Source organism: Trichoplax adhaerens, genomic scaffold (assembly GCF_000150275.1).
Source record: "Trichoplax adhaerens TRIADscaffold_5 genomic scaffold, whole genome shotgun sequence".
Taxonomy (NCBI): Eukaryota; Metazoa; Placozoa; class Uniplacotomia; order Trichoplacea; family Trichoplacidae; genus Trichoplax; species Trichoplax adhaerens.
In genome coordinates this window covers 7,776,027-7,793,750 of record NW_002060947.1, presented here as the reverse complement: position 1 = coordinate 7,793,750, position 17,724 = coordinate 7,776,027, and the positions used below count along the sequence as shown (strand labels likewise).

At 34.9% G+C, this 17,724-nt stretch overlaps 3 protein-coding genes across 3 annotated transcripts; 1 reads left to right on the top strand and 2 right to left on the bottom strand.

Annotated features, from left to right (window-relative positions):
* Nucleotides 1-1,684: 1,684 nt before the first annotated feature.
* Nucleotides 1,685-4,027, bottom strand: TRIADDRAFT_11614 (uncharacterized protein; the record flags this gene model as incomplete). Its single annotated transcript, XM_002112629.1, has 2 exons — nucleotides 1,685-3,819; nucleotides 3,871-4,027. Coding segments are annotated over 2 exons (2,292 nt in total), but the record flags the coding sequence as incomplete, so codon positions are not given.
* A 3,080-nt stretch (nucleotides 4,028-7,107) lies between these two features.
* On the top strand, nucleotides 7,108-10,254 carry TRIADDRAFT_25209 (uncharacterized protein; the record flags this gene model as incomplete). The annotated part of the gene is made up of 8 exons (XM_002113066.1): nucleotides 7,108-7,256; nucleotides 8,182-8,239; nucleotides 8,800-8,890; nucleotides 9,116-9,220; nucleotides 9,497-9,578; nucleotides 9,678-9,757; nucleotides 9,885-9,982; nucleotides 10,132-10,254. 8 exons carry the CDS (start codon nucleotides 7,108-7,110, stop codon nucleotides 10,252-10,254), a joined length of 786 nt encoding a protein of 261 aa, XP_002113102.1.
* A 1,746-nt stretch (nucleotides 10,255-12,000) lies between these two features.
* Nucleotides 12,001-13,533, bottom strand: TRIADDRAFT_56924 (uncharacterized protein; the record flags this gene model as incomplete). Its single annotated transcript, XM_002112628.1, has 4 exons — nucleotides 12,001-12,239; nucleotides 12,356-12,547; nucleotides 12,627-13,079; nucleotides 13,455-13,533. 4 exons carry the CDS (start codon nucleotides 13,531-13,533, stop codon nucleotides 12,001-12,003), a joined length of 963 nt encoding a protein of 320 aa, XP_002112664.1.
* Nucleotides 13,534-17,724: the final 4,191 nt, after the last annotated feature.

The following is a 17,724-nucleotide window of genomic DNA, read 5'->3' as shown; positions in this document are numbered from 1 at the left end:
CTTACATAATCAAATTATGATTAGCCATCAGTTTCACATGCTATATTGATGGTATCTTGATTTACTAAAATCAATATTAATAGGAGTGAATGCAAAGAAAGTTCGGTAAGCAAGAGTGGCTCATACTAATCTTATTAAATAAATGTGAGTTCTGCAGTGATATTAAGCTATAGTAACGATATTTCTAGATAGAAAATCATAGAAATACATCTCAAGCTCAATGCTGTATTCATAACCACTTTTCATTGGTAGTAATAGTTAGAAAATCGCGTAATGATTTCATAGTTGAAACTAAACATTCAGAGCAACTTTCTTAAATGAAGATAAAAGCGTTAAAATATAAGTTAAAGGACTACCGTAGTAAATTCACGATGACATTCGTGACATGAAGGGTTAAAGGCTGCAGTAATAAATTCATAGCGGTATTCGTGACGTAAAACTGTTGATTAAAGTAATTAAAGTAACAATTATGAAAGTATTAAAGAATATATTTTTGCTACCTCTTCTAGATTTTTTAAATAAATGACATCATAGACTTTCTACAAGAGAACATCGGAAATCACATGAGCGACAAAATTGGAACTATAGCCTAAGGTTTTAAATTATCAATATAAAATCCATTTCTTTAATTATTGAGTGGACTGAAATGATTACGATATTTAAGACGGTGTGCTTGATTCATTAAATGTTCTAATTTAGCATCATATGTTCGCATATATTATTCTAGTATTCTAATCGTAAGGATGTAAAAACTATATTTGACAATATCGAAAGTGGCATTAACAATATATTATCGATTAAAATATTAAGGAGCAGATGATAGCATCGTAGCTTAATTACACTGAGATTGGATACTACGATAGACGACTATAGATAATGTAGATTTATTAATGTTGAAATATGCTATTATATCGCAAATCTGAATAACAAAATGCAAAAATATAGACAAAATAGTATGCCTTTATCGGAATTTATAATTTTATTAGCTGACTGCAACCTTAAGGATGACATACAGTGTCTTCAGATTGTTCTTCATTCAAGATGCCGTTGCAACTTAGCATCCATTTAATTGATATGCTATTATGATACTGATCATATAAAATTACGTTATTTAATAACATAATATATAATGCACTTATCATATAAAAGTTCTGAATTAAAAGCTTGAGTCTCTCTGTTTTGGCTTTCATGTTAAAAGCTTCAGTATTCAAAGAGTAACGATATCCAGAATTGATATCTTAAGTAGTGGATAAGAATTATTTACTATTTTTAGAATCGTATTTGAAGCTTATATGATTAGCATATTTTTTACTGCTTTTACGCAATACCCTTCGCTAAGAAATGACTATAAATTCTTCTTGTTGAGAATCTTATTTTTAAGATTTTATTTAGAAATGTTTTCATTAATGCTACAGCAAAATTCAATTAATGGCAAATTGCTCAGAAGTAGAGATTTTCTAAACTTAAAGGGGTAGGATAACTGCTATACCATACTTTCTACAGGTATTTTTGATTCATTACTTCTAGTCGAATTACAACGAACCACAGTTGATTGGTTTACTGATGAATGGCATACAACTGATTTCTTTCTTCCAATAAAGACGTAATCATTATTTTCAGGTAGTTTCTTTCGTTCGGTAGCTGAAAGACTAAAATGAGCTACTTCTGATACTACCTGCTGTTTCGTATTTAGCTCAGGATAACAAATTATGATGTAGATTTTGGGAACAAATAAACAAGCTAATAGAGCTGTGGAAATGGCAAAAATACTAAAGGCTGCAATTGCATTTTGAATTGGTCCCCGTGTAACCAAATAGGACGGAAAAATTACACATAACACTAAGCACATAGTAATAGATACGAAATATATATATCGAGCTTCATTAAAGTTTTGCGGTAATCTACGAGTTTTATATGCAAATATGATGCACATTGTATTTAGCGCCAATAATATAGAAATAGTCAAGCCAAAACCGCTCATAGTATTGGCTGTACAATATGCATAAACTAGTTCATTGTTGGAAACATATCGTGCTGGCATTAATGGGTCTGCAGTTAATACTACAACTTGTACTAAAGTAACTATAGTCATGATGATGACAATGATTGTAGACTGTGGCGCACTTCTACTGCATAATATTTTCCGCATAATTTTATCTAACCGACTTTGAGGAAAGAAAATCTTAATTAACAGATACGTTTTAGCTAATATTACGGCCATTATATAGGCAAAAGATGTCATAAAGGTGATATAGGTTAAATTACAAGTTAATGATGATATCGGCAAGATAATTATGACGGGTACTGTATAGGTTAGTAGTATACCAGCTAACAAGCAATTGGTAAATAGATTATTAGATGCTCTGACGATAGCTGTCTGCTGATGCTTTATAAAAACTGACCATACAGCTAACACACATATAATACCAATGCTAATGATAACTATTAAGGTAATAATCAGCGGATGGGATATCGTTAGGTAGGTGATATTAACTAAAATACATTGCGATTGTGTCGGATCGGGTATCAATCCTACATCGCAAGTATAGCACATGTGAGCATTAGTTATGTTAGATATGGAATTTATCGGACATGGTAAACAATTCCAGCAGCAATTCATATCAGTGAAATATTGACGATATTCTCCTGGTTGGCAGTCTCGAGAACACTGTGATATTGGTATAAATGGCAATTTTTGTTGTCGTGACCATGATACTTCTGAATTATTGATGATCAGTTTACTAATATTTTCATGGCGTAAGTCATATTCCCATCGGCCGATGGGCTTAAATTGAAATTGATTCGATTTACTGTCGTATTGATGATTTAATATTGTATATTCTCCATGGCCAGGACCGTTTCCGTCGATATAAACATAATTTGAGGTTACAGACTTGAACGTTAAATTATAGAGGGCATTAACAATATCGCTCGATTTAAATTCATCTAAATTATGAAGAGGGCAGGCGGTATGATTACAATGTAAAGACTGATGTAATGCATGAGCAACGGCATAAACAGCATCAATCGCAAAATCTGAATACTCTAATGGATCTTGTGAATCCTGTTGTAGAAGTTGCAGATACAATTCCTGCATTAGTTTACAATCAAGCTCTTTTCCTAGAGTGATATTATTTTGTTGTTGTAATAAAAATTGAAACAGCCACGGGTTAAGATTTTCTTTTTCGCATATATTTAATCTTTGCAAGTAGCGACGAAAAGCTAATAATGGATTGAAAGGAAACGCGACAGATAGTGCTCCTTCAATCACATCAGGAAATTTGTTAGCTATATTGCGACCATATCCCCAAGCATCACAACCAATAAATATTTTACCTTTTAGATTTTGCCGTGATGCTTCTTCAAATATTGCTGATGCATCAGTTTCTGTACAAAACAAGAGAATGACTTTAATTTCGGTCAGTTTTACAAATTGTTTAATGATTTCACGCAGATGCTTTTTGGTCCATTTGAGTGGAAATGTACGATAAACTGGTATACATATGCTATTTTGAAGCGCTATGGATGTGAAAGTACTTGCCAACATTTCGCCGTAGCCATCATCAATAGCTAGTAGTCCAACATAACTCCATTGAAAATATTTTATGATGTCGACAAGAGCTCGTGCTTGGTAAATATCGGATGGAATTGTGCGAAAAAATGTTTTAAAACGTTCTTTATCATCTAATATACGACTACTTGAGCCGTAGCTCACTTGAGCTAAGTCAAAATTGCTAAGTATGGTAGCAGCAGCGAACGATCCTTTAGTACGCAAGGCGCCAACTATGCCGACTATTTTATTACGATGATATCCAGAAGCTCTACCATTTGTAGATGGCTGCTTTGAGAGCTCGCTAGGTTGAAAACAACTTTGATGGTCGCCTTCTATTGATTTGGTGATAAAATGTAGAGCTTGGATTGAAGCTAAATTTGCTGTATCGCATGTGTCGCGTAAATCGTAGCCAAGTTTAATGTTAGGTAATAGCTGTTTATCTTGATTAATTTGTTCGATAGCGTAAATGATAGCTTGGGTGCGTTTAATATCGGAGAAAGCCAGATTATAGCAAGTTTTACTAGTCCAATTATACCATATATGAGGTGCTACTAATCCACCAATGATTAAATCACCATTAAGGAAGGCAAAAGTCGGTGGATCGGATGATTGAGGTCTTACGCCATGTAAGTAATTTTGTGATGTTATTCTAGGAGTAATGTTTAGGAATATGGCAATAATACTATATAGACAATATCGCATCATGATAGTTCGTTCTATTTAACTTTTAAAGTATATTTTCCGAACTGTTAGTCGTAATTTTAAATATCTGATTCAAACCTAGCCTAATCTGAGAAAAGCAATGGCTAATAATTACTCATAGTAACACATGTCTTCTTACAAGTATATGGTACCTACCATAGAAAACTTGCAATCCAGAATACTGATATTTACTCTACTTGCCTTGTAAGGGATATTGAGAATGATAAATGTTGATACGAGATATGTATCGTACTATAAAGGAGAAGAAAATTGTATTAACAGTAAAGTATGGGAATCCATTCAAAAGCAGGAAAAATCATGTTGAGAGTAGCACAGGATCTTGTAAATTGTATCTTGTTCTGGAATTGAGTTCTAGCAGAGTTAAAAGAACAGAAAATGAATGGAAATCTAGCGGAATTATAGGTAGTTATACGTTGATAACAGATTTAGGTTATATTTGTTAGGTCATTGGCAATCAGATAAAATTGCGATTCTATAGGTTATAGACAATTTTAATTATATATAGATTAATTAAAATAATCTAATTAATACAATTCATCTAGCCAATCATCATGTAAACTGTGTTTTCGGGCTGATGTCGCACACAGTTCCTCATTTAAAGATAGCTATTGAAATCTATTATTGATATTTTCAAATTTGCTTAAAAATGGAGGATTAAAGTTTAATATCATTAAAAATGTGCAATTAACGATAAGTCGCCATGGCAATACTGGATCGTCTTAGCATTTAATTATAGTAGCTGTCTGTCAACAGGAACTTCACTTGATTGATTTTTGGCTCGGGCAAATGCAGTGTGATACAGAATTGAGATATTTTGCTTCAAAATATCTTATTAAACATGGTAATCAAGAAATCTTGTACACTCACTTTCTTGCAATTACAATCAGTAATAGTCAATATCGCAATCGTTGTATTGATTATTTATTATTAAAATAATTTTGTCAGTTTGTACTATTCAGTACGTACTAAAAATAAAAAGTGCAAGTATAGACTACGCGAGTATTACGAGTGCACGATCTGCTAGTAAAGATTTATGGGCAAAGCATACGATTCGATGTGATAATGCTCTAATTGGTGTACCTCGATAAGGCACTCTTCTTAGCCATGACTTCGTTCTATAGTGTGTATAATGTTAGTGTTGTCGATTTCAAAACGAGGTGTTTACTAAAGAGAAATAAATGTTTTTAGGGAGAAATCACGCCATTTATTTGAAGTAATTCTTCCTGTCGTTTCATTACTTTTATTTCTCAAGTAGTAGTGAGCAGTATAAAGGCCAAAAAGAATAGAAAAATAATGGAAGAGGACAAGGAGTGCTTGTATTAATCACACTTGGCTCAATTATAATTCCCTATAATTATTATTATCGTTGTTATACACATCGAATGCATAGACTAGTGCACTACCATTATTGTCATCCAGTTAACAATTTATTCCAGTACTGTATACAGTTCGTTTATAGCATACTGTAGAGCTAATACATTTGTGCAGTGTTGATGATATAGCGCACGGAGAGTTTTATTTATGCTTAATGATAATTTCATTTTAATATCTTGGCCCATGTATATGACCTATGCCAAATATACGCGTATACGATGCGTGTTTTTACGAGACGAGAATTAGTAGTGGAGAAGGATGAATGATCCTAATTTTATTATTATGGAAGTTTAAAGTTTATATAGTGCTTTATATTTTCGTTATTCATAAACTGTTCACGCAAGTCATGAGATCATACACGGTATAAAGTTACTGAACCTCTGACAGGTCTACGACAAATGGTAATACTATCTGTTAAATGAGCACATTATCGTAAACCGTCAGCAAAGCGACGGGAGTTTGCACTAGCACTTTCTATTTTCCTTACTTATAGACTGTTGACGCAAGTCATGAGCTTACTCATGAATTACTAAACTTTGCGATTCATCATTATTTTGTACTGAAGACTGAACAGTCGTTGTCTGCCTCTTCTCTTGCTATAGCCTTTCTCTAGTAGTTTAGGATATCAATATTGCTATGCATTTGTTGAGAGTAAGGGCAGAGTCCCTTCTCAAAAGGCAATTTGCCTTTTTGTCAACCATAAAGAATAGTCATCATTATTTTGTACTGAAGACTGAACAGTCGTTGTCTGTCTCTTCTCTTGCTATAGTCTTTCTCTAGTAGTTTAGGATATCAATATTGCTATGCATTTGTTGAAAGTAAGGGCAGAGTCCCTTCTCAAAAGGCAATTTGCCTTTTGGTCAACCATAAAGAAGTCAGCTTCATCATTATGTTGTACTGAAGACTGAACAGTCGTTGTCTGCCTCTTCTCTTGCCATAGCCTTTCTCTAGTAGTTTAGGATATCAATATTGCTATGCATTTGTTGAGAGTAAGGGCAGAGTCCCTTCTCAAAAGGCAATTTGCCTTTTTGTCAACCATAAAGAATAGTCATCATTATTTTGTACTGAAGACTGAACAGTCGTTGTCTGCCTCTTCTCTTGCTATAGCCTCTCTCTAGTAGTTTAGGATATCAATATTGCTGCTATCCATTTGTTGAAAGTAGAGAAGTCTGTGCGCCATGTCCTTCTCCAAATGCAATTTGCCTTTTGATCAACCAGACGGACAGACTGATGCCTGGAGAGCGCTGCACGTGTACGCATGATCAAAGAAAAGAAGGAAAAAGGAAGAAAGAAATCCGATTGGCAACGCTTGCTCCTAGCTAGAACAATCCAACCATAGATTTTGCTGGTCATTGGCATGTATCGGAAAGCTAGAACCGAGCACCATCGTACTTGTTGACTGACTGTTCAAGTGTCTAGCCTAAAGCAGTTCTCTCTCATTGCGTTCTTCTACAGGCATGGCGGAGCTTTCACTCGATCCAGCTATTCGACTTTGGGTTATTTTACCCATCGTTCTCATGACTTTTCTGGTGGGCATCATTAGGCATTATGTTTCTCTTTTACTGCAAAGTGATAGCAATGCTGATATCGACAAAGTTCAATTCAGGTTGGTCGCATTAGGAGCAATTTCTAGAATGTCTGTCAATGCAATCAATTCAGGAGGGGATGCAATGTCGTTCGACGATAGTCTTCACGTCTTAACCATACTCTTGGTCTGGTTTCTTGATGGATTGATCTTGTCTGTAGTCTTGTTCTACGTCAATTGCAGTGCGTTCATGAATATTAAGTCAACTTAGAAATGATCAGAATCTTTTACGATTGTTCGAATTGCTTAAAAGTACTCTATTAAGAGCATCAGTGATATCAATCTTTCGGTCATTTCGTCCATGTTGTCGTGCTTCTACGTCAATTGTAGTGCATTGATGAATATTAGTTCAACTTAGAAATGATCAGAATCTTTTACGCTTGTTAGAATGGCTTGGAAGTACTCTATTAAGAGCATCAGTGATATCAATCTTTCGGTCATTTCGTCCATGTTGTCTTGCTTCTACGTCAATTGTAGTGCGTTAATGGATGTTGAGTGAACTTAGAAATGATCAGAATCTTTTACAGTTGTTAGAATTGCTTAGAAGTACTCTATTAAGAGCATCAGTCATATCAATCTTTCGATCTTTTCGATGTTGTCTTGCCAGTAGTCAGATAATTGTCTTAATAATTATGTGACCGAAGCCAATCCACTTTAGCGTATGCTTATTCGAATAGGTACATGATACCCTAGAAATATTATCGACAAGCTGATTGGTTTTATTGTCTTGACTTCAATGTTGTAGTCAGTTGGTTGTGCGCATAGGATTGTTAAATTTGAAACAGTAAACTTGTAACTATATTTTGCAGTACTCTAAGTTTTGAGTGACTATGCATAGGACTGTCATAAGACAGATAGGATTTTCTTCGACATATCTAATCCAAAAGACGTCGTGACACAATAAATTGAGTGATATTCAAGTGTTGTTCAATATTTATTCATATAGTCAAGCCATGATGAGGAGTGCTATGCTACGAGAAAATGGCCGCTTCATTCCACGCAAGGTTAGTTAATTTTAACTTGCTACAGATTCATTTTTATCTGCTTAGGACATGACTGCGATAGCAACGACGGTACAATATTCATGCTACTGAATAAATTTATTGGCAGTATACGTAAAATCTTTCATTAGCATAAACACTGGGCATGGTGGAGATGTATAATGCGTCATGACGCTCGTTAGTACTGAGAATTTGGAGATCCATGTAGCTTTACAGTTCTATAATGAACGAGTTTAATCTACAGGAGTGATCTATGTTTTGCCTAAAATCGAGTTATTGAGGGAATAGTTATTTATTTGAACCGGCAGAATATGCTTGACTACAACTTCAGATCTGTTGTACGGGTAATCTCCACGCTATGTCATTACATAACATGTTGATAAGAATAGTTTATAAATGCTATTCATCATGATACTGCTTCATGATACTGCTTAGATACTGTAGATGGGTATATATATATATATACGCGTATATTGCTGTAATCTTTTGCCTAAGATAATAATATGTAGCAGATTAAGTAATAATTGTAATTCTGTGAAATAACATCATCTTTCGGTTTTTAGTCGTTCGAGATGCGCCGACATTTCTTCAACAATCCTGAAGATGGATACTTAAAGGAAAAGCAAGAATCTGCTCCTGCGCCCAATATGGCAGGTAAGCTTCAAATCTTAAAGCCTTTAAAATTTTTTTTGATGATCTTTTCGCATCATCTTCCGATCAGCCTTGACTATCCTTATACTAAAACTAACTTGCATTTTGCATGGCAAAATAATTTTTCTACAGTAATCGAAAACGTTATTTTATGACAACCACTGTCTTACACTTATTTCATGCCTGACCCTTTCCTAATTATAAATTGCACCCTTTAACTCAATATAGATCCCACTATGATGACCGAAATGATGAAAGGCAACTTTGTAAATGTCTTGCCGATGTTGGTTATTGGAGGTTGGATTAATTGGACATTTTCTGGTTTTGTAACAAGTAAGTTTTGCTACATTCTTTCACTAGACTAGTGCTTCTCATTTACTTACGATAATTGTACGCGCAAGTAATAGTTCTTCGTTAAAAATCCAAAAAGTAATCTAGTTATCGTTCTATTTGTCAGTCATTACTGTAGAATACGTTGTCGTTAGGATAGTTTATAGTTATTTTTATTGTTTAGTGCGAATGATTTACAGCTTTTATTGTACTTGCTTTATGTGGTGGAACTGTTGCATGTTCAACGACTTCAATATAAATACTGAAACTATTTTTTAGCCAAGATACCATTTCCATTAACTTACCGCTTTAAAGCAATGCTTCAACGAGGCGTAGAATTAACCAGCTTAGATGCATCATGGTTCGTTCAAATGTTTTAGTGTAAAATTGAAAGAAATTTTTGTGTTTTGATTGGTTTCATATGAACCTTAGCTAATGTCAGAATTTACGGTAATTATAGGGTTAGCTCAGCATCGTGGTATTTCCTAAATGTATTCGGTCTCAGGAGTGTTTACACCTTGATTTTAGGGCAGGATAATGGTAACATAACTGAATGAAATTTTATCCTTGTCGAGTTACATAAATCTTACGTGCGCGTAATACAATTAAGTGATCATATCATGCTATTACGATTGCAGTAACGTATGACGTCTTTCTTAAATTGTAGCTGCTGATCAAACCAGAGCAATAGCGGAACAAATGGCTGCACCGACAGCGGCAGCATCGGCAGGTGGAATGCCACCTGATCAGAAGAAGGCGTTTAAGGTGAGATAATGAATTTCCTTCAAAATTGCATAATCTTTATTCCTTACTGGAAACGACTATTAAGTTACCAATCCTGCACACAAAGGATATTTTATATTTCCTTTAGTGTCGCATTATCTAATTGTCTTGTAATTTTACAACTAATTAAGGCTGAATGGGAAGCTCTTGAAATTGTCAACCACAAATGGTCCTTACAAGATGTTGAAGAATCTCTCTTAGCAAATAGCACTGTTAGTAGTTCCAAGAAGGAGAGAAAAGATAAAGACGAATAGCTGCTTTCCTCATTTCCTCCTTCATGGAAATGTGATTAATTGATTAAACTGATTTATTTCTATTCGACACTTTGGGAGAATTGTCTTTAATATTATTTGAACGACAGGTTGTACAGCTATGCAAATATTGTTGCCATATTGTACTGTTTAGTGAGGGCATGCATTACCTGTATACTTAACGTGTTTAAAAAATTCTATGATCAGCTGTAATTCGTATTTTAGCGACACGGCACCTTGCTATGAAAACGATTAACTCGTCATGAGAATGAAATATCAGCATTAATTGATAATTGCGATTTGAAAACACTTGTGAAATTTTCAAATTTTATTTGCTAATCTCCTTTATTGTAAACGAAATTGATACGACTACAATGTTAGACACACGTGTAGCTGTCTTATCCTTGGAATTTGCCTACTCTGCTAGTACTTGGTGGTTTTTTCTGGAATCATTTTAATATCAGTGCCCTGTACATACAGTATATTACTGTACTCTGCTTCGCAATGATGATGACGCTGTGAAATTTCGCAGGAAGTAAGTGTTATCTAGAAAATTCACATTGCTTCATGCTGTTAAAAGTATATTTATTGGCTCGCGTTCTATTATGAACGATTAAAGACTTAATTTGATCATGAGAGATTTCTTTTGTTATTACTACTACGAATGGCATATCTAAGTTCAAGACTGAATTTCCTTTTAGCTACTTTTTAAAATTCTTTGTTGTAAGAGCCAAATGGAACTTGCTATGTTTGCTCAACTCTGTATAGGTAGTAGAATTTCCCTGTCGGTATATAATCATAATTAGCCGTTTATGGGCTAATTATGGGGCTATAATATTAATGGACTGTATAAGGCATATGACGATAATAACGCTTAACGGACGCTTGAACGAGTCTATAGTAAGTGATAGCACGTGGAATGATATAATTGCTGCGGGCATTACATGGTTACTAATTGATTATTGAGCTACAGTTTCCTAGGGTTAAGAATGCGATAAGCTTTCGTAAGACTAAGAAGTTTAACTATTGTATATGTAGACGATATCATACCGTACAAAACTACTTAAAATTAAAAACATTTTAAAGAGTATCCTAGAGCATTATAGTTGTATGTATAGTACGAAGCGTAATCATAATCTATACGACAAATATCAATTTTAATCTAATGTGATAGTGTAATTGTATCAGTTAAGTTGATCGCTTCAGCTTACCTTAACCCATTGTGAAATATTTTGGTTATGTTTACTACAAATTAGTTTATTAGGTAAAAATTACCTTTCAAGATCAATCTTACGCAAATTGAATTTCAGTCTAAGCATTTGTTAATAGAAATTATCTTTCATATTTTACGATGACCGAAATGTGCAAAGATGACACCACATTGTCTACAATCGAGTTGTGACCATTTTACAAGCATAAAATGAGTTCTACTGATTACAAGCAATTTAGAAAATGGATTCAATCTTCTCAAAAGTGCATAAATAGTATGAAGCATTAATATTCCCTTTATGGTGTGACTAAGGCAAGTAATATTATTATTACTATTTTAGAAATCTAATAGCGCTAGTTGCCTTTGTTTGTACATCAACTTGAACTCGCCAAGTAAATAAATAGTCCGTAAGGCGAAATTCTTAAAGCTGTATATCGTTATATCGTTTCAGTTTATAGTTCAAGTTTAGAGCATAAAAAGGTATGCAGTAATGTATTGAAGAGTAATAAAATTGTAAATAACCGATATGTATATATATACTACGCAGCTTCATCGTCCAGGCGTGTGATCTTGACGGTAGAATTTCCGTAATCGGGGGACTTTCTACACATATTGCCGCACATAGCTTGACACTTTGCCAGACCTTGACCTGACACGGAATTTGGATATTTTCGTGCATACGCTAGCCATAAAATGATTATACCAAGAACCGCTACAGTAGATACAACTACAATTATTAATAATGTGTAACTTCTGTTTGGTTGATTTGAAGCCATTTCTGAAAAGTGGTTATAATATTTTAGTTAGTCTAAAATACATTACCCAATTTTACTGTTGCCGTAGCGTTCTACATGAAATAAAATTATTAATAATACACTATGATATAGTGTATACCTGGCGCTTGGCAGATATAAGCATAGGAATAGCTACATAGTTGAGTTATCCAATTATATCCTTTATTCGGGTTGACGGGGTTTAAAGCTACACAATCTCTTCCTCTAGAAATAGGTTGTCCAGCATCCCAGTAAGAATAATTGTAACTAACTCCATTTACCCATTGAAATTTGCCGTTCTGGCGCCTGAGACCTACAGTTGAATTAATTGCAACATTAAGTCATGAATTGCTGTCATTGCCAGTTTACACGTACAGTATAGTTTGACGTACCAATCCAGGCATGCCTCTTGACGGAAAAATTGTTTATAACATTCATAATAGTTTGATTTGAAACGGTAGCTAAGTCACCACGATAACTTTGACAAGATTTTCTTGCATCCTGCCATGATGCAAGTTGGTTGCTGAGGTAACCAAAGCAGTTTCCGTTGTACCAAGACCATCCATTAGTGCAAGCTTCCTGAGAGACGACTTTATGGGCGTACAATAAGTTGTCTTCATAAACAGCTATTTCATAAGTATATCGTATATGAGGATTAAGCCTAGATACGGTTGCAGATCCTTGTACAGTTTTAATGTCCGATTTGTAACTTAGCCATTGATTTTTTGAATTGATTGGGCGATATTTAATCGCGATGGCTACACCAGGATGAGCTACCAGTTTTTCAACATTCCAAGTTACTTTTGCGTTATCTTGGAAACGATTGACAGTAACATGGACTATGCCTACGCATGAAAGAAAACTCTCTTTACTACATGCAATATACGGTTTGCTAAATAGTAGGCTAACTTGTGCTATTGTGTAAAATACTTGGAAAGTGTTGTCTTATGACTCGTCCTCTACTCTAGTGTAGTAAAATAAATCAGTTCGTCGCAGCGATGGTCTACTGCAAGGGTATACCTTTGGCTGTCACATGGCGACGAGTCCTTCCTATTTCCTCACCTGCTGCGATAGAACATTTATCATCCGTTTATTGCCGTATCATAGTCTAACGTAACAACATCTATTTCTATCTCGGTAATATAGCAGTAATGTTGTTCATTCTTATTTCAATTCATTTTCTAAAATATCAACCAAAAGTTAATGATGTTCTTTCATACCTTGCACTAAATGCGACGTCCAGGTAAGGACAACAAGAACGATGAGCAGGCAAGAGCCGGAACGAGTAAAACTTTGCATACTTTGAAAATCAAATGAATTATATTTGGTGCCTCAGTAATGATAACGCCGACCTTGAGTGATGATTAGAACTTCAGAAGAGCAATACAATTACGTTTCTATCATCAGATGATGATATGTAGAATTTTTTGTTGATCCACTAGGTCTGTAATCCAGCACAACTAATATACTATACTAGGCTAAAAGATTCCACAAGCTTGTTCGCTGATTTCCAGCTGGTCTGCTTCAAGACTGTCGTCCTATCTTCAATTGAAGTTGCTATAAGTGGATTAATCAATTTAAAAATCAATTACCGGAGAACTGAAATGCTATTACCAGGTCTTTGACCTCAATTAATTCTATTTTAAATAAATATCCATTGGGTACCGGCAAAATAATCTTGATCAGGACATAAGCCTTGGAAATCGTTGGATACCTTGCTGAAAACGCTCAACCGATCCAATTTATTTTTACCTCATACACGCTCTCTAGCTCTAGTGCACCCTAAGGATACGCAGTATAGTACCGTATTGTATTTTAAAATTGCAGTTGGCAGACGTCGGATGGATGGACTAGCACATGCTCGTCTCAGCCATCAATAGCACATTTTATGCCGATCGATCACGATTAACTTACGGATAATAATAATAATTTGAAATCACTGTTAATTCATTTGTAATAGATATTCATCCATAGATTTATATGTATTAGCTGAGCTTGTGATACGTGATCACGATTAATTTACGGATAACATAGTAATAATTGAATTCACAGTTAATTCATTTGTAATAAATATTCATCAATAGATTTGTATGTATTAGCTGAGCTTGTGATATGTGATCACGATTAATTTACGGATAATATAATAATAATTTTAATTCATAGTTAGTTCATTTATAATAAATATTCATCCATAGATTTATATGTATTAGCTGAGCTTGTGATACGTGATCACGATTAATTTACGGATAACATAGTAATTTTTGAAATCACAGTTAATTCGTTTGTAATAAAAATTCATCAATAGATTTATACGTATTAGCTGAGCTTGTGATACGTGATCACGATTAATTTACGGATAACATAGTAATAATTTGAAATCACAGTTAATTCATTTGTAATAAATATTCATCCATAGAATAGATTTGTATGTATTAGCTGAGCTTGTGATACGTGATCACGATTAATATACGGATAACATAGTAATAATTTGAAATCGCAGTTAATTCATTTGTAATAAATATTCATCCATAGAATAGATTTGCATGTATTAACTGAGCTTGTGATACGTGATCACGATTAATTTACGGATAACATAGTAATAATTTGAAATCACAGTTAATTCATTTGTAATAAATATTCATCCATAGAATAGATTTGTATGTATTAGCTGAGCTTGTGATACGTGATCACGATTAATTTACGGATAACATGGTAATAATTTGAAATCACAGTTAATTCATTTGTAATAAGTATTCATCAATAGATTTGTATGTATTAGCTGAGCTTATAATACTCCAAATTAGTGAAAGAGTTGGCAGTCCAATATTAATGCTTCTTTATATTGAGTAGGTATATTGCTGTATTCTTATGGTGTCGTGGTAAAGCATATTGCGTTGAATTGAAAAATAAGGAAGTTGGTCATGTCTCTTCTATTTCAGTATGTTCAGAACTTTGAATACTGTCGGCAATTATGAGCTGACTCAGTGTAAAAGATGATTACTCTGAGTAAGTCACATTGACTGCAATACCATCATTGATAAGCGTAAAAATAATAATAATAATGATCCTTATATCTCGCTTTACGCGTATAGACTGTCCTGTATATTATATAAATTATGATCATCGGTAGTGACATATTTTGCGGTAATAAGCCTACCCCTTACTGCGATCTCGGGCGGTGCTTCTCACAGTTATTGGTCGCTAAGCTGTAACGATAATTACAGTAAAAGATGGTGCTTTCTAAAACAATAAACAACTTTATGAATACCGTAGTTTGTACATTCAGTAATACGGTAGTAATTTGATAATATATGTATGTAGAATATTATAATATGATCCTACTGTAAAAACACTGCATCATTGAAGTCTTATCATGGTTTTCTATAGCTCGAGATCAGCTCTTGTAAAGCTGCATGTGCGAAAAGTGGCTATGTATAGTACTGTACTAATTATAATTAATTCAAGTTGTTACGGCGTATTGCGCTGACCCTTGTGGAGTGAGCCACCGTACTGTGGTCCAGCCATCGTGAAGACGGTCGGTCAGCCTGTCAGTATGAGCACAGTGGTGTAGCTCTGGTCTGGACCGGATCGGACTAGACCAAGATTACCTCTAAAACTTGTATAGTACAGTATAGTGTACAGTACAATACCAGGGACTTCAGTACAATACCTTACTGTAGTCCAACCTTGAACCTTTCCATATCAGCCAGCATTAATCAAATTCGTGAAGACGGTCGGTCAATCTGTCAGTACGAGCACAGTGGTGTAGCTTTGGTCTGGACCGGGTCGGACTAGACCATGAGTGCCTCTAAAACTTGTACAGTACTGTACACTGTACAGTACAGTAGAGTACAGTATAGTTCAGTACAGTAGAGTACAGTATAGTTCAGTACCAGCGACTCCAGTACAGTACTGTACTGGACATTCAATCAATCAATCAAGTACAGCGTGAACCAGTTCGAATCAGAGTACTTTAAGGTGCCCTAAAATCACAAGAGTGAATCAAAATGTAATAAAAATTATACGAATATAAAGCTGAATAATTTGGCTTTTTAATTTAATTAATTAAAATGAGATACTGTACAAGTCCTGTACAAGTCAATCAAGTACAGTCAATCGGTCAATCTGTCAGTATGAGCACAGCGATGTAGCTCTGGTCTGGATCGGATCGGACTAGACCGGAACGGACTAGACCATGAGTACTGTACCTCTAAAACTTGTACTATACAGTGTACAGTACAGTATCTGAGCCTTAGGTAATCAGCACACACGTGCGGACCGAACCGCGCACTGTATGGAGCGATGGTTTACGTCTGTACGGTCTGTCCTGCCAAGTCAACTGCATACTAGCCTATATAATCGTGGCTCCCAGCCAATTTCTGCTGTCAGCTAGCTGAAATAATTCTCTTCTTGGTGCCATTGAAAATTTGCTTGCAAAGAGATTCTTGCTGAACGATGCCGTTATTGAAAGGAAATCAATGGCAACCCAAAGCCAAGCTATCCAAATCACTGGATAGGAATTGTGAATTATTCGTTATTCGCTTTACTAACGAGGTAAGACAACTGGAAACAATGTAACATTAAACTTTCCCGCCAGTGGAGAAGACAGGTGGCATTCTTCTCCACGTCAGAGCAAATGTCGTCATAGTCATACCTAGCAATAATTGCAATGAAAATAAGATAGAGGGCCAGTTACTGAGAAAGAAGGCTAGTGAAATGAGAAAAGAGATGTATTTCTATAGTAGTCGTTCAGTTTATAGACTACTAAGGAATAGAAGTACAATGAACATAGTGGGATTGATCGTGGACGACGATGAATGGAAATTCTGGACCTGGGCTTTAAAAATGATAGCCAGTCGACTCTTCCTCACATCTTCTGACTGCATCCTCATGACTGCCATGCATAGACCATTTTCAAATTGAGCAAGTTGTCGAGTGGTCATGGAACAAGACCGAGAATAACCAATAAAATTGCCATGGCAGTTCTTGAGTTGAGAGACTGTTGATAGATAGAGTTCAGTTATACACTGAAAGATGGATGAAAGATGATTCAGTACTAACTTTCTAGATTGCAAATGGTGCTGGTGATGTATCATGCGGTACTCAGCAATGCTAGTCTGATGCTACTGTAGTCAACGGATAAGCGATATCCTTCTTTGCAACACCTACTTGGGTGATAGATTATTACTAGACTTGGTAATTGGTTAGGTCTTCTATACATTGGATGGTATTCTTTCACTGATGGTGAATTGGCTAGGCTAATTCCATATGCTTGTATAAGTAGCATAATCAGGGAGAATAGTCATGGATATCCTTAGGTGTAATATGGTATAAATTGGACAAGAAGAACTGAAATAATGATCGTCATATTATCCTCTGTATCCACGCTTTAAATTGTAATCACCATCGATGAAACTCTTGCTCTCTACTGTATATTGAAAATTCATACGGTAGTTGCTGTTTAATCGAGCTGTCATTCAATGATTGCAG